General features: G+C 44.6%; 1 protein-coding gene across 1 annotated transcript; it reads left to right on the forward strand.

Moving 5' to 3' along the window:
- UBE2D2 (ubiquitin conjugating enzyme E2 D2) lies at positions 469 to 23,306 on the forward strand. The gene is made up of 6 exons (XM_021410149.1): positions 469 to 2,187; positions 6,827 to 6,858; positions 6,946 to 7,023; positions 7,112 to 7,217; positions 18,803 to 18,896; positions 22,430 to 23,306. Coding segments are annotated over exons 1-6 (357 nt in total). The 5' UTR covers positions 469 to 2,186; the 3' UTR covers positions 22,476 to 23,306.

Below are 23,628 nucleotides of genomic sequence, written 5' to 3' on the forward strand. Positions count from 1 at the left end.
GCAGTGGGGCCATGTGAGGTGCCGGGGTGGTGCTGCCGTGGGGTGGGTGGTGAGGCAGCTCTGCCAGCTGCCGCGCTGGTTTCCCAGTTCTGGTGGAGAAGATGTGTGCTGGGCTCTGAAACCCGGGCAGTGGTAGCTTGTGGTCTTACATGACACAGGTGTGCTCTTGCGATAGTATTCCTTCCCAGGGTGGCCTTGTTGCATCCTGGGTGTGTACACAACAGGAGTGAAGAGGTTGCCAGCTTATACAGAGGAGAGGCATAGGGTTTTCTTTCTCATGGATATGTTTGGAGTTCTGAGTACTGTAGCACTCAACTGCCTTCTCCGGGAGATCAGAGTCAGTAGCATTTGGAAGTGTGCTGTGCTTCATACAGTTATTACAGGCTCCTAGAAAAATGAGGTATGTTCCTGAAATTTTATTTCTTTACTTTTTAGTTCTTATGTCTGTACTTAAAGTGTGTGTGTGTGTGTGTGTATATACACATACACACAGAGAGAGTTGCTTCATTCTCTGTGGCTGTATGGTGAGGAACAACACGTGCCTGTCAGGTGAGCAGGAAGGCACTGAGCTGGCTGGCCAGCTCGGTGCTGGGCTTACTGGGACTGGAGCAGAGCTCAGGGCACTGCTGTGAGGGGTGCTGTGTTTTTGAGACCACTGCTGTCTGAATGTTGTCACAGTACACACACTGCTGTAGGATGAAGCAGAGTTCTATTGCTTGGGTTGGTACTTGATGTATTTGATGTTCTGGATTTACAACAGGTGCACAGTGGGTGGTGTAAAGTGTGATGATGGGGAATGAGTGCTTTATGGATCTCTTTGCTGGCTCATCCTTCAGGAAGGAAGGAGGGAATCCTCACAGGGCTAAAACTGGCTGCTCTGCGCTGACTTGCATAGCTGACAACTGTGAAGGGCTTCCCTCTTATGTCATGGAGATACTTGGAGGTGCTGTCCACCTTCAGGTGTGGCATAGCACCTGCTCACGTGGCTGTGTGCTCAGTGCCTGTTCCAGTGCAAGTCCATGGGGAGCTGTGAGGCCTGTGTTCAGGTCGGTGCTGTGGGGGGCTCAGCTGCCCCTGCCTCCTGGAGGCCTTCAGCTGGGCTGGGAAGCTGTGCAGGCTGTGCAGTGAAGAGCTGTGCGTGCAACAGGCCAGGGGCTGGGAGTGTTTCCTGAGTGCTGCGTTTGGTTGTTCTCACAGTAGTGCCCTGGTGCTTGTATTTAGCTTTCTAGTCTGAGCTAGCATGAAAACAAACCTACCAGGTTCGGAGTCAGCACGCTTCTCTTTCACAGCCCTGCAGAGCTGCTCAGTGGCTGAGCCTGGGACAACACAAACAAGTTTGATTTTGGGATTTTATTCCATTTGTGCTTGTCACTAAGTGTCTGCTTCCTGAGCAGCCTGCTCGTGTGGGTGGTGGGTAGGTGTGGGCTCTGAGCTGAAGGTTGAGGTAGTTTGGTTCTCGTCATGCAGCCACGCACTGAAACTTGTAAGAGGATTGCTTCAGAGTGAGGCCTGGCTGACATAGGTACTTCAGAAACGCGAGTTTCTGTTTGTGGACTCGAGCTAGTTACTGAAGGCCTTGTGTTCTGTTGTTGAACCACCTCTAGTCTGATGAAACAACAGGGTGAATGAAGTTCTGCAGTAAATACAAGTGCTGTGGTGGAGCAGCTTGGGAGCTGTTGTGGGGCAGGAAGATGGAGGGCTGGCAGTGTGTTATTGGCTTGGAGCTGCCCTAGCTCTGCAGCCTGGGCTAGTGTGATGCATGAGAAATCTGGAGCGTAGTCAAGGCATTAAGTTTTATTCTCAGTGAAGGCAAAGTTAACCTGATAGACCCTGTGACTTAGTGAGAGTTGTGTGAGTGGAGTGTCGGGAAACCCAGGAGAGGTAACTGATGTGTGCACCAAATACACTGCGTTGATTTAAGGAGTGACCGTGTTCTGGGCTGTTAGTGTGGTGGTGGTACCATTCCTGTGGTCTCACCTCACTGATGTATGAAGCTGATGAGCAGTACTCCCACGAAGAACAGGAGCAATAGCCCAAGCGCTACCAGCAGCTTTTATAGCAATAATGTGATTGGTGTTGATTAAATGAAACAACTGTTTCTGTTTTTTGTTTTGTTTGTCTAGGAGTTGAATGATCTGGCACGTGATCCTCCAGCACAGTGTTCAGCAGGGCCTGTTGGTGATGACAGTAAGTATGCTGCTATCAGCGTGCACTTGTGGTCTCTGTTTTCCTTCTAAAACGGGATACCTAGTTCCTCCCTAAGGGGAGCTTGTCTGTGCTCTGGGTTGGAGTACTAGAGACTGTTCCCCATACCGGCCCAACGCTTGGTGCTGTCCTGTGATATGTTCCCTGTGGATCACCTGAGATCTGTGCCCGGTTCATGGGGCAGCTCTGTTCCCTCTCCCGGTGCTCTGGCATTCTCATACCAACCTTTGCAGGCAGCATGCAGGGAGCTTCGGTCCCACCCTGGCCAAACCAGCGAGCAGCCTCCTACAGCTGTCTGAACTTGTTTGGTACCTAAATTATATATAGTGTAGTCACATGGTCCTGTGGAAGTAAAGCAATCTGCTCCTAATGCTGGATGGTGGTACATCAAGGTCACAGTTAACTATATTTTACGCAGGACTTAAAGCAACTGCTGCATTTCCTAAAAAGGTAACGTACAGTCTTTAAAGGTAACAAGGTAAAATGTGAGTGGAAGGAAAACTAATTAGTGAATTGAAGCTTGAGTTGTAAAGTATTTTTAGATTTTAAGTTACAGGAACACTTGAAAAACTGTTTTTAATTGGGTTGTGCTGTTGCACTATAGAGCATGTCAGCGTAAGAACTGAAAAACAAGTTGAGACCTTTAGGCAGGACTTAACTCAATCTGATGCTCCTTCAGGAGTTCTGAGTATGCAAAATCAGAGTGTAGATCTTGCTGTATCGTCAGCTTTGTCACTGGATTTGTATGCATGTGCTTTGCTATGAAATGAAGTGCAGGCAGAGAATCCTTAAATTGCATGGTACTGGTATGCTTAAAACCTGTTCTGCAATCAGCTGGGTCTGCCAGGTGCCCTGGAGGGAATAGTGTAGGGCTGCCTTGTTGGCCCAGGCACCAGCTGCTCTGTTTTCCTGGTACATATGTGACCTGGGCATCTTTTTCTGCCCTTCTTGAAGCTCAAAGAGCTGTGTGAAAGAAGAATGTTATTGTTGGAGACCTTCCTCTGCACTTCTTTTATTTGTGGTAAGATCTCCTGTTACCTTGCTCATGTGTTTTCTCCTAGAAGAGGGCAAGGTGTGTTGTATGATTTAATAGGTTTTCATATGGGTCTTTCTCATTGTAGTTCTGGGTCATGTTCCCCAGGCTGCTGTGATTACCTGTGAATTAGATAAGTTAATTGTTGGCCCCTACTACAGCTGTGGGTGTTGGTTTTTCTTTTCTTGTGAGAGGCCTTTGCTTTTAAACTAGACTGAAGTAGTTTCACAAGTTGCTCAGGCCTTCTTACATAAGATTTCTCACTTCTTCATAAAGTGCTACTTTTTTTTGTAAGAGCATTAAGCATTTGATCCTAGCTTAGATAGTTGAGGTCAGTAAGATGCCTGCAATGACAGGACCCCTTGTAAGTTCACCTCTTGCTTTGTAACATAACACTTGCCCTGGGGAAAATCCAGTTACTTGCAGTATGAATTAAATGCATGAGTATTTGAAGCATAAAATGCCTGAGATAAGACAATGTGTTGATGCCTTTGTAGCAGCTCTGCCATGTCAAAGAGGCTACATAAGAACAGTTCAGCTGTTACTGGGGTGCTCGCTAAGCATCCAGCTGTGCAGCAGCATTTCTGACAAGGGTGCTGCTCAGTGTAGCATCCAAGCTTGTAGGAGTAAGGAATGTTTAAGGGAGGCCTCCATCTGTGCTCCGAGAACTCTTAAGCTTGGGTCTTCTTTTTCTGAGAATGACTCTGAACAGTTTTAGCAGTCGTAATGACAGAAAGACCAGCATGATGGAAAGGTGTTACCAAGGAAGGAAAAGGACTGTTCACCCATCTCTGAGGATCAAGGTTTGCAGGGGAAACTCCACTGAGGAGGCATCTTCAGGAAGAGATCCTTCCCCGGTGGCAGTCAGCCCTTCAGTGAGGTGTAAGAGGAGCCAGGCTCCAGCCCTTCTGGGCACACAGTGAATTGCCTTCACCTGTGCTCCCAGGACAGACTGGATCTTTGCCCCAGGTGCTCAATCAGTGGTTCAGGCTGTGACTCAATATTTCCCATCTCTCTTTAAACTATTTGGAAGTTCTTCAGTGTATAGAAACTTAATTTTGTAAGTCTAAGACCAGGTTAAAAAAGAGCACTTCACTCAAGAATGAAAGACAGATTTTTGTGGGGAGGTTACTGTTTGGCAGCGCCTTCAGGCAGGTGAAGGCTGTATCTAGTTCTGGTTTTAGCAGCACTATCAAACTTCTAGTTATCCTGTAACTTTCCTGCTTTAGCAGTGGTATTTTAGGAACCTTGCAGGTACGTGGAAGGGAATCAGTAAGATGCAGAGCCCATCTGAGGATTTTCTTCCCACAAACTTGCAAGTTTGACTTGTGCCATAATGAACTACTTTGTTGTTTCAGAAGCGTGTCAAAGACAATCAGGATTGTCTGGAGGAGGTGGTAATGTAAGTTGACCAGTGTGGTTGAGGGCTACTTCAAAGCTTTCTGTATTTGGCAGTAATTCTCAGGTCTTCGTGCCACCTTTCTGGTAGATCCCTGAAAATCTTCCACTGTTGAGAGCTCATGCTCTGGACGTATGTAACTGAATAGCAGGGACAGCAGTGGGAAGGTGCCTTTCTTACAGTGCTCCCTGTGCTCTAGGTCTGCCTGGGTTGCCTTGTCAGAATGTTTCTCAGGGTTCAGAGCATGCTGTGCTTTCAAAGTGATGTTTTTTGCCTATTCCAGCTGATGCAAACTGGCCACGTGTGTCAGCAGCTCATCCCTATGTTTCATAAACTCTGGAAGGGGAAAAGCTGCTTCTGCTTTGTTAACCTTAGGGACTGGATACCTTTTCCCTTTGGATAAGGTGGTTTTGTCATCCTCCACTCAGCTCCATCCTCTGTTTGGGAAATATGGTTGGGATGATATTACCAGATTGTAGTATAATTCCAGAGCACTGTGCAGTGGATTAGCTCGCTTCTGAATGTGTACCTGTGCTTAGCTACTGAAAGTCAGCAGTGCTGGGACACCCTGCAAAGGCATTCCTTCTGGTTTCTCTTAGGTTTAAGACTATGACTGGGTGTCACAGTTTACCTTCATAGCATGCAGAGGTGTTCAAATTAACGTCCAGTATTTATTATATGTTCCAGTGCAGCTGTACTCAATCTTAACCAGCATCTACTGATGCATGTGAAAACCTCAGGGATTCTTCAGTGATAAGCTGCACTCCTCACTGGCTTTTTGCCATCCCTTTGTCCTCTTGTTCCAGTCTTCTCCCCATCCATCTACTATCAGTGGACTTGCTCTGAAGCTGTCTGAACCTTTTAAAATGGGTGAATGTTGCATTTGAAAGCATGAGGCATTGTCTTGATTTCCTGACTCTACGCTGAATGTAGTTTTTTCCACGCTAGCTGCTGTCAGCAGCTGTAATACCCTTTGTTACAAAACCTGCTACTTGAACCAGCTGCTTTTGTGCTTGAGTCTTGGCAGGGCTGTTTCTACTCTGCCTTTTTCCATTCTTTCTGAGATCATACTCAATTGTAGTGCCTGTACAGCATGTAATTAAAAACAGCTCATGTTAGAGTAGGGCATACAGTGCTGCTGTGTCACAGCCACCTTTTGGCCTGGGTGGTGGTGGAAGCTGGGGACGCTGGTTGCACATGAAGCGTGCAGCTGCAGATGGCTTCCACTTCTGTGCCTTAAAGACTTGTATGACTGGAGTCAGCTTGTGTTCAGCTCCCTGGTTCTAAAGGCATCGTGCAGCCAACATCCAGGCAGAAGAAACTTCCCACAGTACCTGACAAATAATTTGTTATGCTGGTGTGCTATGAACAGGCTAGCTTTGGGTTGTTTAGAGAAAGCAAGAACCCTGAAGCAGGTTAACAGCACTGATTATTTTCCTTATATTCTGCAGCATAAAGGCGTTCTTCACAAGCCTTCTGTCTTACCAGATTAAGATGTTCTCTTGTACAGATGCATATGAGTGAGATTTAATTTTTTTCCATTTAACCCCAAGTGTACTGGCACACTGGTCTCAAGTGTTTAGCAGACTTGTTTTACATTCTTCTACAACTTGCATTACTTTCTGTTGCTTTAATGAAATTTTCAGGCTTCTGTCAGGCTGAAGTCAAATGTTCAGTCAGGACGCTGCTGACTGTAGGTGAACTCCTTACACGCGGGATACACAAGGCTTAGGTTTACCCTCTGCTTGGTTAAGGAGCCACACAGGAGAGATCCTGCTGAGGAACTTACTCCGTGCCTTTGCTGTAACTCTCTCTGAAAGGGCAGTACAGCTGTTGGAAACTAGGCTTTGTCTCAGGTAATGGTAGATTTTCATTAGAAACCACAGAACGGAATGCTCAGATTTGTTGGGTCTGAAACAATGAATAAACTGTCTGGATTCTTGTTGAGGTGGGATTTCTTTCAGGGTGCAACGCAGGTATGCTACCACAACCACTTCTGAAAGTGTGGACCAAGTGTACATGAAATAGAGTGCATCGCCCTGTCTCTGTTCAGCTTTTTGCCTTGTGTCCTTGCAGTTTTTCAGAAGGTTTTGTTTTCAAAATAGACTTCTCTGTACTGCTTTCTCTTGAAGTTAAGTAGTTCATTACTTGAGCTTCTCCAAACCAAAGTTAATCTCTCTCTTTTTCAGTGTTCCATTGGCAAGCTACAATAATGGGACCAGTAAGTATGAGAGAATTGATGTTCATAGTTTCTATGACCAGTCTTCTTGTAAAAACTCAAACTGCAACGATTCCTTTTCATTAACAGAATGACAGTCCCTATCAAGGTGGAGTATTTTTCTTGACAATTCACTTCCCAACAGATTATCCCTTCAAACCACCTAAGGTGAGTGCCTTGTGCCATAGATCTATTCATTACCATGTGGTGTAATGTACATTTGTGAGCCTACACTGAAATTTTCCTTCTTCTGCAGGTTGCATTTACAACAAGAATCTATCATCCAAATATTAACAGTAATGGCAGCATTTGTCTTGATATTCTACGATCACAGTGGTCCCCAGCACTAACTATTTCAAAAGGTACCTCCAATGCTCACTTAATTTTACTCTGCTGTAATTAATTACTGATCTAGGTTTAGAATGTTTAAAAAAAAAAAAGCTGCATTCTTACTACTAACTGCTTCTGTGATCACAGCTTCAGTCTTGTGGCTCCATGTGTAGCTTGTAACCTGTTCTTCACAAGCACTGGATCATCCAATTTCTTTGACCATAGGGAGACTGTTTGGTTTTGCTAATAGATCCAGTAAATCTTACTGAATTAAGTACTTAGTCTTGGCAGTTCTGCATAGGGAGTTGTACTTCAGGACAAACATTTGAACTTAAAAACATGTAGTCCATGACAAAAGAAGACTCCAGTGTTGAAACTGTACACAAAGTAAAATGTAGGAAAATGGCAGTGGGCTTTTAAAGAAGGCTAACAAAAACGTGCAGTTCTTCTCTCCCACCACGTGTGATGTCCTCAGACACTTTTTGGTTCAAGCAGATGACTTGTTACCTCTCTTATCTTAATGTTTCCCTTTTACTGAGCTCACAAAAATTCCTGTGCCATCTGTCCAGCTGAAGACGTATTTGTAAAAAGAGAATGAAAGGGCAAAACAGTGTCTTGACAGAAGTCAATCTGCTGTTGCACAAAGCTGAAGGTCTTTACTGCAACTTGAAAAGAGGAGAAATAGTGCCAGTAAAGAGCAAATGACTGTCTGCTTCCTGTAGCTTTCTTTGTGAATGCTTTCAGTAGAGTACTAGGTACTGTTGGAAGTACTAAGGTAGAATTAACATATACAACAATTTTATCAAAACATAATTGGTTAGAATTCTACAGCTGCAGAGTTTGTAATGTGGCATGATATGTTATTTTTGCTTGTCTTAGGGATTCTGAAGTTAGCATATATGCAATGGGATGATAAATAGCATGTTTGAAAATACTGGAAGATATTCTGAAATTGTGACAGAAATGGGTGAGAATTTAAGAGGCTAGGTGAGAGCATCAGCAGACGTGCTATTAATGGCTGTCAGAGAGCTTTAATCGCAAAATACTTCATACCTTGACTTAATTTAATGAACCAAATCCAGCTGCAGTATGCTTTTCCAGCTCCTTTCTTCTCTGCCTTGAACTCCTTTTTCTGATCCTCTTCAAACTGCATCCTCGTAGCTTAGCTGGAGTAAGCCATGGAATCAGCGTGGCCATTCTGTCACCGCCTCCCCTCTGAAAGCATGCTTCCTGAGATTAGGTGCATGTATATTACTGACCAGTTGTCTCTCATTGTGCATTCCTGTGAACTCTCTGCAAACTCTCCTGTGCGTAGCAGATCTAACCAGTGAGAAGTCTTACCAGGGTTCTCTTGGTATTAATTCATGATGGAGTTAAAGGCAGCAAAAGAAATGCTGATGGGTGGCTTCTGTCAGAAATAAGAGATGCTTTCTGTCAGAAAGCAGACCAAATTACCATTGGACAAGAGTCAGAAGAATCATTCTTGTCTTGATCAAGTACAAATACATTTTACAGAGACAGCATCAGTCTTCTAGGGTGGAAATGTTCTGAGTAAGGCTGCAGCTGTGTTGTTACAGACTTCAGGGCTATTTCAGCTCCCTAGTGACTTCTTGGTTAGCCTTTCTGAAGAGTAAATGTGTTGCTAACAGGGAAAGCTGCTGGGTTAGGTAATTCCTGTGAATAACAGGACTTCAGCTTTATGCTGAATAACTAATGCCTTACATCTATTCAAAAGCAGCACTGTGGGTGTGGGGAAAGGTGTGCTTCTACTGATACTGAAATTGGGAAAGACTAGAAACAGTTCTTCCATTTACCAGCTTATCATTTGCAGCTTCTTTCTGAGACATCTGGAGGATGACATTACCAGCAGCTCACATAGACGAGATGTTATGTTGCAGTTACCATGTAATAGCCCATTTTTCTGGAACGTGCTGCTTTTCACTCTCCCCTGAAAGGGGAAAGTTAAAGTGGTGTGCAGTGACTTACAGCTTATAGCATTCATTTCTGGTGGAAATACTGGGGGAAAATCATGTCAGTGTTAATTAACTAGGGTAATGTAAGCAGTAAAGGTAGGGATCGTGGCTGCTCCTGCTGTGGAGGATGGCAGGCTGCTCCAAAGGGCAGTCCAGTGTATCTGGTTTGGGAACCTGCCTCTGCCCTCTTTGCAGGGTGAGATTGCTAATGCCTAAGCTTGGGGCTGTAAGAACCTTTATTTCAGACTGCTAAATAAACAAGGAAGTTTTTTTTCTGCTGCTGTAAGTAATTTGAGGTGATTATGGTTATGGTAGTAGAGGTGGCTAGCATCTTGGGTTTGCATTCTTTCTTAATGTTCTCCCCATTCTTCAAAATCCATTTTGAAGAAGTTGGTAAACAACACAGAACTTCTGAAATAGTAGTATGAATAACTCTGTTAGTAATTCTGAAGTAGATATTCATTCGAGTACATATTGTAGAACAAATAATCTCTAAATCTAATTGTAAACACACCCTGGTGGTTACCTTGATTCCAAAGCTTAAGCAGAATGCATAAACTTAAGTTAAAAATGTTATCATTGCCTTAATAAATAAGAATCTGTAACAGGAGAATAAAGTGTCCTCACCTGCTTTTAATTGTTCTCAGCCATATTTGGGGAAAACCCTAATTTCTCTTGAGCTTGGCAAGTAGTGTGCAAGTTGAGTGTTAAAATGAAGTATTTCTTCAGTAAAGGTGAGGCAGCTTGCTCTGTTCCTTTGCATTTCTCTGTGCTGGCTGCTCAAGGAGCCATGGTGTTTATATTTGGTGCATTGGAAGACCCTGCCTAGTGAGCAACTTCAATCTCATTCACTTCAAGAATTCAACTTAAATCATATGATCATAGAAAGGTTTGGGCTGGAAGGGACCATAGAGATCATCTAGTTCCAACCCTCCTGCCATAGGCAGGGATACCTCTAGACCAGGTTGCTCACAGCCCCATGCAGCCTGGCCTTGAATGCTTCCAGGGAGGGGGCATCCACAGCCTCTGGGCAACCTGTTCCAGTGTCTCACCACCCTCACAGTAAAGATTTCTTCCTAATATCTAGTATAAATCTACCCTCTTCCCATTTAAGGCCATTTCTCATCATCCTGTCGCTACATGCCCTTATAAAAGTCCCTCCCCAGCTTCCATGTAGGCCCCTTTGGGTACTGGAAGGCTGCTATAACATCCCCCTGGAGTTTCCTCTTCTCCAGGCTGAAGAGCCCCATCTCTCTCACCCTGACCTCATAGGGGAGGTGCTCCAGTCCTGTGCTTGTTTCATGGCCTTCCTCTGGACCTGCTCCAACAACTCCATGTCCTTCTTGTGTTGGGGGCTCCAGAGCTGGATGCAGTACTCCAGGTGGTGTCTCAGAAGAGCAGGGTAGAGGGGCAGAATCACCTCCCTCGCCCTGCTGGTCACAACTCTTTTGATGCAGCCTTCTGGCCCGCAGGTGCACATTGCCAGCTCATGTTGAGTCTTTCATCACATGATACTCCCAAATCCTTCTCCTCAGGGCTGCTCTCAAGCCATTCTCTGCCCAACCTGCATCTGTGCTTGGGGTTGCCCTGACCTAGGTGCAGGACTTTGCACTTGTCTTTGTTGAACTTCATGAGATTGGCATGGGCCACCTCTCAAGCCTGTCCAGTTCCTTCTGGGTGGCATCCCTTTGCTCTAGTGTGTCAGCTGCACCACTCAGCTTGGTGTTGTCTGCAGACTTGCTGTTCTTGTTGCCTACAAAGATGTCAGCAACACCAGCCCCAGCACCAATCCAGGAGGAATGCCTCTCATTACTCATCTCCACTTGGACATTAAACTGTTGGCCACAATTCTGTCCAAGTGTGACCACTGAGCCAATTCCTTATCCAGTCAGTGGTCCAACCATCAAATCCATTTTCTTTCAATTTGTTGACCAAAATGTCATGTGGGATGGTGTCAAACACTTTGCACAAGTCCAGGTAGATGATGTCAGTTGCTCTTCCTTTATTCTCTGATGTGGTAACTCCATCATAAAAGGCCACCAAGTTTGTCAGGCATGACTTGCCCTTGGTGAGGTCATGTTGGTTACCACCAATCACCTCATCTTTTATTTTCCATGTCTCTCAGTAGGTCCTTCAAGGGGATCTGCTCTGTGATCTTGCCAAGCACAGAGGTGAGAACGACTGGCCTGTAGTTCCCTGGATCTTCTTTTTTTCCTTTCTTGAAAATGGGGGCTTTGTTTTCCTCTTTTTCCAGCAAGTGGGATCTTCACCAGGCTGCTGTGACCTTTCAAATATGATGGGCAGCGACTGGGCAACTTCATCTGCCAATGACCTCAGAACCCAGGGGTGGATCTCGTTGGGTCCCGTGGACTTGTGCACCTTCAGGTTCTTTAGTTGGTCTTGAACCTGATCTTCACTTACAGCAGGCAGATCTTCCTTCTTCAAGTTCTTACCTTTGCTTTCTGCAACTTGAGTGGTGTGGCTAGAGCCATTTGCTGGTGAAGACTAAGGCAGAGAAGTCATGGAGCACCTCAGCCTTCTCTGTATCCCTCGTGAGCAGGTGTCCAGTTTCCTTCTGGAGAGGGTCCACATCTGACCAGAGGCTCCCTCTCAACATTGAGAAGTTCCCTGTTATTGATTGAGTTCCTGAGCCACCAGCACAGGTTGGCAAGAAGCTGTGGAGTCTCCATCCTTGGAGATGGCCATAAGTCATCTGAATGTGGTCGTGGGCAGCTAGTTGGCTCTGAGTGAAACTTCGGAACTTTCAGGCCCCGTATGCTTCTGAACATGAGCCAAACAGCTGTCTGAAACTCAAATGTAGTGATTGTACAGGGAAATACTACTTCCAGGAGTCAGTTTGCTTACTGTTGTGAGATTTTTTTTTGATTCTGTATTAATGAGAGGGTAGAACATCAGCGGATTTCATGTTTACTTGTTCTGACATACAGAAAATGAAGTGACTTGTTCAAAGTCAGTTTACCAAATTGCAAAATAGCTATAATGATACTAAAGTTAAAAAAGGAAAATCAAGAACATAAAGCTAAATCTGCTTGGTATCACTTACAAAGCTGGTTGTTAAAAACTTTAGAACATTAGAAGCACTTTGAGCAGTCAAGTACTCTGCGTTCAGTATCTCCCCAAATACTCTTCTGAGCCTCTTCATATTATGGCATGCTGGATGACTATGCCTGTGCTGTACACAGAGACGGTTGTTCAACTTCTGCCTTGGTATTCACAGTAGTCCTGATACACTGTCAGCTCCATGTGCAGAGCTAGAAGTTGCTAAGAGAAGCTTTGTAAAACCATCGCAAAGTGCTCTGGATGTCATCAGAGGAAAGCCTGCAAGTCCTCACTGTGGAAATCCTTGAGGTGTGCACCTCAGCAGCGGCAGCAAGCTGCCAACAGCCCCAGGTAGCAGCAGTCCTAGATGTGGAGGGTTTTAGCTGTCAGGCTGATGGTTAGGAAGGGAGGAACCTTAGCTGTTCTGAGGAGTAGAATAGCTGGATAAGGCCCTGGAATGGAGTTAAGAGTTCCTGAGCAGTGATGTGTCCAGAGCTCAAATGTATGCTATCTAAGATTTTGTAGTCCCCAGAGTATCATGCTAAACTAAACACGAGCTTCATTACTTTGGTATTCAAAAACATGCATCTGTGTACAAGCAAGATCAAAAAGTGAAATGCTGTCAGATCCAGTAGCCTGTTCTCTAGAAAGATAACTAATTCCTTTCTACAGGAAGAACTTAGTGGCATAGTGTTTGTAATCCACCTGAGGCAGAGCAGGGAAAGGTGGGCTCGTGATATAGGCATGGTGTACAACAGCTGGCACTGCCTTTTTTTTTTAATCTTGCTGCTCTGTGTCAGAACACAAGTGTTTTGATTATATAGTGATCTTGAGATTGCTGTGTGACTTGAGCCAGGGCTGGTGAGTTCATATCCTGCTATCCTGACAGTCTGACATCAAAAGGAACTCTCATTGCTTTCCCAGTACTGTAACAGGAACTTTCTTGGTACAGTCTTTGCTTGCTCCTTAGAAATGGATCTTCTTTTGGTGGAGAAGACTGGCTTGGTCTGATGAGGCCTTTTGCCCCTTATAGGAATTGACTATACTGGAATAACTTTAAGAGACAGCTGCTCTGTTCTCCTCATTCCACTGATGTACTTAAGTGCTCTTTGCCCTTAACATAAAACTTAAGATTAGTAGGGGTCTTGTGGAGGTAGAACATCATTGGAAGCCTTAGCTGTTTCTGACCTGAGCTCCTTGGTACCCAGGGAAGCATTTTACTTCTAGATTGGTTGTAGATTGACTGGTCTCTTTAGAGAGTGGTAATAGTGCCAAGAAGCAGTTGAGCCAGTTAAGAAGCTTCTTTCAAGTAGCTCATTAGCTTGGAATTGGTGCTTACTTTTTAATTTCTTCTCTGTGGTTAATCCAGAAATTCTATAGCTCCTCAGTTGCTTCTCATCCTGAGTTGACGCACAGATGAATGACTACTGAGCTACATTTTGTTTGGAATTCTGGTTAGATTCTAACTGGAAGTAACGGATACGAGGCCCATTCTGGCTTTTGTAACAAATACAGTGTTTTGACTCCTGAATTTGGAAGATGATTTCTGTACTGAGAAAGTGGAGATGATCGTTCGTTCTTCCTAGTAATTTTGTTGAGGTCTGTGCCTTACAGGTCATGATTCAGGCTTCTACATATATGGCATCTTTGTTTCTTAATTAGCTGAGATCACAGTCTCGGTATGGTGTGATAGGGCAGAGCTGGTGTTGGCCTTTTGTAGTGCTGATATCTAGAGAAACTAGAAGTGTAGCTTTAGTGCTCCTAATGAGGCTTCAGTAGAGGCTTTCAGTGGTAACCTGTCCTCCAGCACACAAGGACCGGACTTGGTCCAATTGCACGGCTGTGCAAAGCTGTCACACACTAGGCTGATATGCAGCTTCTTCTGGCTCTTGAAACTACTCACAGCTGCATGCCCCAGATATGCAAAGGTGTCAGAACTGCATGATGCACTTGATTACAAAATCATCCCTGCCATCAGCAGAACTTGACAGCCATGGGTACTGTTGACTTCCTTTTCCTGCTGGAACTCTAGGAAAGACTTCTGGATGTGGAGCTTACTCTCCCCATTGAGCTGGGGGCCTGTGGTGTTTATAAAGGTGTCTGTTAACCACTGTATTCTAGGAGCTTGATGTGCCTCTTAGAGTTGTGTGAGCCAATAGCACGTTCCAGTAGGCAGGTGGTGGGTTTAATTGTTTTCCATATTGCTCATTTGGCTAGCGCTGGAAGGATCTGTGAAGAGCCTGCTTCGTGAGTCCTGTCCTAATGACTGAGCTGTTCGTGGCAGAAGAAATGCTGCCATGGAGCTTGCATACTGAACTTGCATCTATCTGCAACTCCCATCCAGGGTTTGGCACAATGAGGAGGATAAAAGTGCCCAATGGCAGACTCCACTGTCAGTGATGCAAGAGCGCAGCACAAAAACCATACTGAGAAGATGAGGTGAATCTTGCAACTACAACATGTTTTTAAGTTTGTTGGCAAGCTGTAAATGGCATGATTCTCTGCACATAGGAGCTACTTTGAGAGAGACTACCCTTGAATTTTGGAGCATTGTGTACTGTAAAGGGAAGTTTTGCAGTGTAGACTTAGATCAGGGTTGAGCACTGTTACATTGGTAGACCTCAGCTGGCCTCAGACAGCTCATTGCTGGAGCATCCTTAACCAGTATCAAGTGTTAAGTGATCAGGCTGCTTGAGAGTGCCTTATCAACGCTCCACGGGGAGCTAAGCCCATTGCTTCTTTAGAAACACTTTGTTAACGGTCTTTCTCCTTGATTAGTTCTGATCTCCTGATTCTTTATTTAAAGGTTGTGAAGAACTTGCTCTGTGCTAGTTCATAGAAGGGAGGAGTCCTCTAAGTATAAGCTGTTCTCATTGTTTGAGGGACATAGATGGAGTTCACAGTTGAAGTATTGGAGTTAAACGGGCTGCGCAGTCAGGGAAATAAAACAAAGCTGGAGGAAAACCAATTTTTGAATGAAAGGAGGCTTTAAGGGACTGTTTTAATTTGCTTAATGTTTTGCTACAGGCTGGGCTGCTTTGGCAATTAGGAGTGAATACATGAGAAATAACTCTGTACTTGAACCCTTCGAGTCAGTGCAAAGTTAAATTTTATCTATTCTGCTATTACTGACAAATGCAAACCTAGATTGTGAAGCGTGTGCTCTCCTACACTATTAATTTATCTCTTAGTGAAAGGCTTGAGAAATGCAATCAAACTGATGCTCCACGAGCACTGCAGCAGCCTTGCCTGTTGTCAAGCAGGATGAACAGATCATGGCATAAAACGCTGTCATTTGTATATCTTGAGTAGTTCAACCTACCCCACAGTAGTTTATTTGTTGTAGGAAGTACCACTCAGACTCTAATAAATGGACTCAATCTCTTGGTTTCAAGCTGCACCACCACATTCAGCCTAACTCTGTGCTCACAAGACTTGCTTTTGTGAACTTTTATACTGTTGTACACTATACTGTGTTCTGCTAATATTGTCATTTGACAATAAACATCAAGGCTTTATTATTGGAATGAATTTCTCAGTACTCAGTTGCCCTGCAGAAGGTGGTCTGCTCATTCTCTTTTCCACAGCTCTGGCTTATTTAATTACTCTACTGCATCAAAGAGTTCATACAAGTAACTGACACTCCTAAAGATCTACGGATTATTTGTTCTTTCCTCTTGCACTTGGGTTCTTAAATTTTATGCCCAGGTATGTTTCTTTCTTTCCAGGGGCTTTAATGGTAGTCTAGAGGCTGAGTGTGTTGGCTGGTCTAAAATATGTGTGTGTGTGCTGAGTTCTGATGGAAAACCTCAACAGAAAAATTTCCGAATTTATTTTGGATGAAGAGCTGGCTTCAGCAGGTTATCAAAATTAAACCGCTTTAAATGAATTCCAGTTAAAAATGCTTTGCTTGCTGAAGCTGTACAGATAAAACTGAAAGATCTGAAGTTTTAAGTCAGAGCAAGCGTTGTGGAAAATAGTTCTGATTAATTAAGACTTCTTAAAAAAAAGAAAAAGCAACTGATTGAATGTGTCAGTGCAGCTTGAAACTGCATGATCAAGTCCATTTTCTAAAACTTTGGAGTGATACTTATATAAGACAAGTGATCTACTGCAAAACAAAATCTAAAAATTGTTTTTGAAGTTACTAGAATACTCGTCGCTGAAAGCACGCAGCTAGTGATGGAGCTCTAATAAAGCACAGCCCCTTTCAGTAAGGAGTGTATGACGGTGTTTTCTGTAACGACCAGCGAGCGGGTTGTGCTAAGGGCAGTGTCACCTGGGGGGTTACTGTAGCCCTGGGGACACGGAGCAGCGCCCTGGCCTTCCTGCTGCCTGTGCTGGCTGCCAGCCACGCGGAGCCTCTGTGGGCTGCTGCTGGGGAAGGCTGCTGGGAGGTGTGCGAGGAGCTCCTGCCCGGTGCTGCAGGGTGCACGGTCAGTTTCTTCCTCCTGTTGAGGGGGCAGATGTTAGCTTTTCTTACTCATCCTACCACCTGAGGAAACCTCGGTGTCTGTTGGTGGAGTCTGGCAAACACAGAGACATAGGCCCTAGGAAAAGAGCTACAGAAACTGCCAAGTTCAGGCTACACTGGCTGGCTGCAGGTATGTCTAAGGTGGTAGGGAGAACAAAGCTGAAACTGGTGGAAAGAGCTACAGGTGATGAACTGCTGTGTCTTTTACAGCCTTGTCTGCCTTTCAGCCTTGGTAAGGGACAGTGGCTCAGGTCTAGTGGTTCCTCTGTGTCTCTAGCGCACAACTAAAATCATTAAGCTTGAAGCTGTATTCAGACAGGTGGTTGAATCCATGGTCCAAAGGGTAATTGATTGTGCAGAATGCTCTCTCTTTTTTTAATTACAAGTGGACAGTAGAAAATCATGAGTACAGAGTGAAATTGGCAGTAGTGGATTTAAAACTGAAATCCCAGTTGTTCCTTAAACAACCAGTTTGTGGAACTTAACTGGTGCAAGAGATGGCTGGCACTGAAGTTCTTGAGACCAGAAAAGAATGTAAAATAAGAAGCTATTTGTAGATGCGCTTCTGATGGTAAGCATTTGTGCTGTTTTAAGATGCCATCTTATGAAGTGTAAAAAGATGTTCTCCTTTCTAAAGGTTACTTGCAGTAGGGACTTCACTGGGATGCGTAGCCCAGACGTTACGGGGACACTGATGGGTTGGTTGATTTCCATATTACTAAGTTCTTAAATATGAGACTGATAGTAGTGAGGCAGAGCTGTTATTGCAGAGCTGCCAGTCACAACCAATGATCCTGGAGGTCTCAGTTCTTAGTACCACGTGTGATGAAGAAAGAACTTTGGATGGAGATGGGCTGCTATTCTGAGGTAATGGTGCTGTTCTGACCCAAAGTGGAAGAGGAGGAAGAGATTGTTCTTTATTTGAGAGCAGGAAGTATGTTCACTTAAATCAGGAGCAGAGCTTACTAGTAAACTTGTTCTGGAAGCTTTTGACTTGAAATTCTTACAGTGCCCCTGACAAATCTACAGAAACATGCAGGAGAACTGAACTGGGTTCTTGTGCTCATCGCTCACTAGCTCGTGAAGCTTTCACTTCTGTCCTACTTAGAATCTTCTGTAGTTTGCACAAATGTTAGACCTGTTCTCCTCCTTCTCTCTAGCTGCACCTTGCCATTCTTTATTTTGTGATCTTTCTTATAAGCTCACTTTTTTTTTTTAAAGTGAATTCTGGAAAGCATGCTGTTCGCTCTTCCTCTTTGCAACTGATGCCTTCAGCGCACTAGTTCTGCCTCCTTTGCTCCAGGTCAGAGTAGCAATTGATGGAAGTTCTGACAGATTGGTGTTCAGTACCTTCAAACTTGTAGCTGCTGTCATCTCCAGCGTGCTTGGAAGAGGCCTTGTGACAGCTCTTAGCCCTACTGATGAAGGGACACGTGGAGTGGCACTGTTTGTATTGCATTCAGCCAGTTATAATCAAAGGAATGTTTGGCATTCCTTAGAGGGCAAGAAGCCCTTGACACGGTTCGTGTAGTATTGTCCTGATGTGCTTTGCTTATAACTTACTGCCTTTTCATCTCTTCTGCTTTGTTGTGAATGTAGGAATGTACACATCTGTCTGTAGTCCTCTGGCTCCTTATATGGATGAAGGTTGATGCTACGCTAGGCAGCATCATGCGAGTGGGACGTGGCTTTGGGATATATACAGTACCTATTTATACTGATGCTTCAGTCTTCAGAGCTTTGTGTCTGGTGTGAATGCAGAAGCTGAATCTCAAGTGTAATAGCAGGTATACTTCTGAGAAGGCTTTTGGGTGCTGTTTCAAACAGTACACTTCTCTCTTAGGATTTAAAGGTTCTAATTGGCTATTCCTGTCCAGAAGGTTCCCAGGTGTAGTGGTGAGATTGGAAAAACTTGTAGTTCTGCACAGTTGATTAGTTAAGAATTTTTGTTCAGAAATATGGCTTGGCTGGAGCACATGGGATCACTGCACATCATTTTAAGAAATGCTGCTAATACTAATGCCTGGGGGAAGCAAGTTGGCTGCCTGACTTCTGCAGGTGCCTTCAGCTGTGTTTAAACTAATGCAATGTTTTTTTTCTCTCTCCTTAGTACTTTTGTCCATCTGTTCTCTGTTGTGTGATCCCAATCCAGATGATCCTTTAGTGCCTGAGATTGCACGGATCTACAAAACAGATAGAGAAAAGTGAGTATGGAAGCCAAAAGTGTAACGTAAACAGAGTTAATGCTTAAATAGTAAAACGGAACTGAAAAAATAATGCTTCTCCAAGAAGTGTGAACTTTGATTTTTCCTTTCTAACATTGTAAATGTGGTGCGTTCAGGTTTTCAGGGGTCGTATAATACAGCTATTTTGACAGCTTTTCATTGCTGTAGGAAATAGACATTTTCTGGGAGAAGTAAAGTAAGAGACGTTGTTCTTCTCTGGGTTTGTTACTGCATTTTCATTCTACGCAATAGTTTTTCATTAGTGTTGTAGCTGTTAATTACAGGTTTGCTTAATGAAAATGTAAAGTGAACAGTGCAAATCTATTTCATAGGATGCTAAGTTAAGGCTCCTAGAATCTGATCAGTTTTACTGCATGCTTTAATCCTATGTAGCCAGCAGAGGGAGAACAAGTTACTTCAGTGGGAGAATGTTTCCATGCTAGCTGTTGGTGATGGAGTCATGCAAACAAGGAAATAACAAAACACTATTTCATCTTCATTTGACAATCCAAGAAAAGAACAAGTGGTGTAGAGAGAGGGTGGGAGGACACAAGCTTCTTCTGAAGCGAACTGCAAAACTGAAGAGAACTCCACTCATGAGAAGGTTTTAAAGCAACAGTTTGAACATAGAAGCATAGAATGGTTTGGGTTGGAAGGGACCTTAAAGCTCATCCAGTTCCCATCCCCTGCTGTGGGCTGGTTGCCCCCCACCATCTCAGGCTGCCAAGGGTCCTGTCCATGGCCTTGGGCACCTCCAGGGATGGGGCACCCACAGCTTTCCCAGGCAGCCCATGCCAAGGCCTCACCACTTGCTGAATAAAGAATTTCCTCCTCACATGTGACCTTCGTCTTCCCTCTTGTAGTTTAAAACTGTTCATCCCTTATCCTATCACTGTCAGGTAAGAAGTCATCTCCTTCTTATTTATAAGCTCCCTTCAAGTACTGGAAGGTCACAGTGAGGTCTCCCTAGAGCCTTTTCTTCTCTATGCTGAGCAAGCCTGGCTTCTTCAGACTTTATTTGTGAGGAGGGTGCTGCAGCATTCTCAATGTCTTCTGGCCTCCTCTGGACCTGCTCCCACAGCTCCATGTCTGTCCTGTGCTGGAAGCCCAGTGCCTGGATGCAGCATTCCGTGTTGGGCTTCACGAGGGCAGAGCAGAGTGGGACAGTCCCCTTCCTCACCATCCTGGCTGCCCCTCTGTTGGTGCAGCCCAGGGTACTGTTGGCCTTTGAGCTGTGAGCGCACGCTGCTGGCTCGTGTCAGCTTTTTGTCCACCAGAACCCCTTAGTCTTTCTCTGCAGGGCTGCTCTCAGTGAGGTCTTCTACCAGTCTGTATACATATCAGGGATTGCCCTGACCCAGGTGAAGCACCTTGCACTTGGCCTTGTTGAATCTTGTTTGATTCAGGTGTACCCACTTCTCAAACCTGTCCAGGTCCCTCTGCATGGCATCTTTTCCTTCTGTCATATCAACTGCACTGCCCATCTTGGTGTCATCAGCAAACTTGCTGAGGGTGTACTTGATTCCACTGTCTGTGTCATTCATAAAGACATTGAAGAGCACCAAGGTGGGCCCCTTGGGTCACCACTTGTGACCAGCCTCCACCTGGTCATAGAGCTGTTGACTGCAACCCTCTGGCTGTGACGAACCAATTCCTCATCCACTGATTAGCCCACCCTTCAAATCAATTTCTCTTCAATTTAGTCTCACACCACATCATCACGTCTATGGCACAGGCCTTGCAGAAGTTTAGGTGGATGACAGCAGTTCACCTTCCTTTCTTCCCCAGTGCCATTGCTGTATCGTAGCAGGCTGCCAGATGGATCAGACGCAGTCTGCCCTTAGTGAAGCCATGCTGGCTTTCTCTGATCACCTCCTCATCTCTCATGTGCTTTCCAGGAGGATCTGCTCCATCTTTGCAGGCACAGATGTTAGGCTCATCAGCCTGCAGTTACCTAGGACTTCCTTTCTCCCTTTCATAAAAATGGCAGTGATGTTTCTGTTTTTCCAGTCACTGGGGACCTCACCTGACAGCCATGACTTGTCAAATATGATGGAGAGCAGCTTGGCAACCACATCAGCTGGTTCTCTCAGGACCCTGGGGTGCACGTTGTCTGGCCCCATAGACTTGTACACTTTCAGCCTTGTGAGGTGCTCTCAGACTTGCTCTGCTCTTAACAGTGGGAGGGGGAGGGATTTTTCTCCTCCAGTCCCTGCCTAGAAGCTCAGGGATGTGAGAGATGTGGGAAGTGTGACTGCCAGTGAAGACCAAGGCAGAGAACTCACTGAGCAGCACGGCCTTCTCTGTAGCCATAGTTGCCATTTGATCATGTGAGTTTTTTGGTTTTTTTTTACCCCCTGTTCCCATCCAGGTCTGATCACTAGTGTTAATTTCTGAAGTGACAGAGTTATCTGATGAGAGCAAGGAAGGAAGGGAAAATGATTCTCAAACTCGCGTCTTTGAGGAATAGGGAACTCTGTGCATCTTGTTTGCAATCAGAGCTGCGAGATTTGCAGTGTGTGTTTCAAGCCTCAGCTAAGTGTCTGACTGCGCTTTCCTATTTACTGTGTGTAGGACTTTTTTCCCCTTCCTCCAGAATCAGAAACTTCTGTGCTTGGACATAACTGGACTTGGTTTTGAGTGGTCTCGAAACAAGTGACGGTTGCTTTCCTGTGGTTTCTCCATTTTCTTAAGCTACAGAACTTTGTCTACAGACTAAATTGCAGCACAAAAACTTGGTTGATGTAAATAACTAGAAAACTTCCTGTCTTGTGGTGCTTTTTTGCAAACTGTAGAACAAGAACAACTTGAATTCTGCAGTCAGAAACACAGCTTTGATCAGTACTGTAAATCACAACAACTGCTTTGCTTTATGTAGTTATCCTGAGCTTCCTCTAGATGTGATCCTGGCTGTAAAGGAGAGTGGAAGCTGCAGGTGCTGGGAGAAAGGAGCGTATTTATTGTGCCTTCAGAATAAAAACTTGAGTGGATGAGTCCTTGTGTCCTGATGGCCATGAACACGTAGCTAAATGCAGTGTGTAGCGCGGGGCGAGCCTGGTTGGGGTTGGCACCTTCGTGTGTACGGGGCTTAACTTTCTAGGGGAGGAAGAATGGGGTGGGAGGGAGACACTCATGTCTAGTTTTCCAGAATGCCCAAATGAAAAACCTGCAGTAGTAGTTTCCCAGGGATACAGCAGCTGAGGGCAGGGAGAGGGGCAGGTGAAACCTTCCTGAAAATACTTTCTTCTCACACCTGCTCCGCTTCTGTTCTGTGGCTTGGGTTGCAAAGGCAGCGTTTGCTCATAAAGCCGGCACGTTCAGTTCTCCGCCAAGCGCAGTGGGGTTGTGTTTGTGTCCCTGTTGGCATAATGCTTCGATTTGCTCCTTCCAATTGTACAAAACAACGATCCTGCTGGTTTGGGCCCACGTTCATGCCGCGTTACAGACTGAACTGCGGGAGCTGGAACGCTGTTGGATGTTATGTTAAGTAAATCCTCTTTTTATACATACAGGTACAACAGAATAGCTCGGGAATGGACTCAGAAGTATGCGATGTAATTAAAGAAATTATTGGATAACCTCTACAAATAAAGATAGGGGAACTCTGAAAGAGAAAGTCCTTTTGATTTCCATTTGACTGCTTTCTATGAGCCCACGCCTCATCTTCCCCTGTGCACATGTTTACCTGATACAGCAGTGCTGCGTGTTGTACATACTTGGAACAACAAAATAGAAATACTGTATTTCCCCGTACCAACATTGACTCCTAGCAGAGAAGTGTGTGTGTGAAAAGCTGGTTCTTCAGTCATAACTTTGTGAGCCTAAAAGCATTCCTTGTTCGTTTAAATTGGGTAATAAAATGTGAACGGGAGAGTTAGGGTGGATTTAATGTTTCTAGGGGCAGAGCTGTTGATCCATGAAGGATTTTAAGTGGAATCCTTTTAAACTCATAACAGTTATGAAAAACAAGGTGAAGAACTTGAAGCTGTTCCTGTATTCATTTTATTCTGAAGGACCTACACCTTAGGTAAATGTTCTGACCAATGAATTAAACTGTACCCGCATCCTGTGTTGAAGGTCTAAGTTTAACTGGTCAACATTTAAATGGATCAGAGCTATTAGTGCATCAAGTGATGTTGATTTGTTTCAACTCTCTCCCCTCCTTCATGCTCTTTTTGGTTTGTACGTGGTTTCTCAGTTAATACATAGCTAATAGCTCTTATTTTTCTTAAGTTTTTTAACTGCTTAGGTCTTTCTGGATGTAAGGGTAAAAATCCATTTGACGGAAAACTTGTGTATATTTAAAAACCCAACCGCTCCCCTGGAGCTTGTACGTTCAAGAATGATTAATCTGTGTAATAAACTGATTACTACAGTCATTACATATAACTCTGTGTGAATAGGCTTTTAATTATTCAGAGCAGTTTGTTACAGGCTAAAACTAATGATGGATTTCTCTAGAACTCCCGCATTCACAAACGGTTGCATTTGAACATCATGAAGCAGTTTGGTTTGCATCACACGAGGCTATGCACCCGAATGAGGCAGACGTGAGCGCCTACACGAGGCCAGGACGTGTAGCGTGCCAGAACTCGACTGTTAAAACCAAATCAGCAGTTTACGTAAAGAGAATCAGTGACATTTTACAGAGCCTAATGGTATTATTCCCACTTGCATGGGACCTAACACAATGCATATGTACTGTAGGTAA

This window comes from Numida meleagris, chromosome 12, assembly GCF_002078875.1.
Source record: "Numida meleagris isolate 19003 breed g44 Domestic line chromosome 12, NumMel1.0, whole genome shotgun sequence".
In the NCBI taxonomy this organism is placed as follows: domain Eukaryota; kingdom Metazoa; phylum Chordata; class Aves; order Galliformes; family Numididae; genus Numida; species Numida meleagris.

Coding starts and splice junctions, on each gene's coding strand:
- UBE2D2 (XM_021410149.1), top strand. Junction 6,859..6,945: donor AAGCTACAATAATGGGACCA/GTAAGTATGAGA, acceptor TTTCATTAACAG/AATGACAGTCCCTATCAAGG. Junction 7,218..18,802: donor AGCACTAACTATTTCAAAAG/GTACCTCCAATG, acceptor CTCTCTCCTTAG/TACTTTTGTCCATCTGTTCT.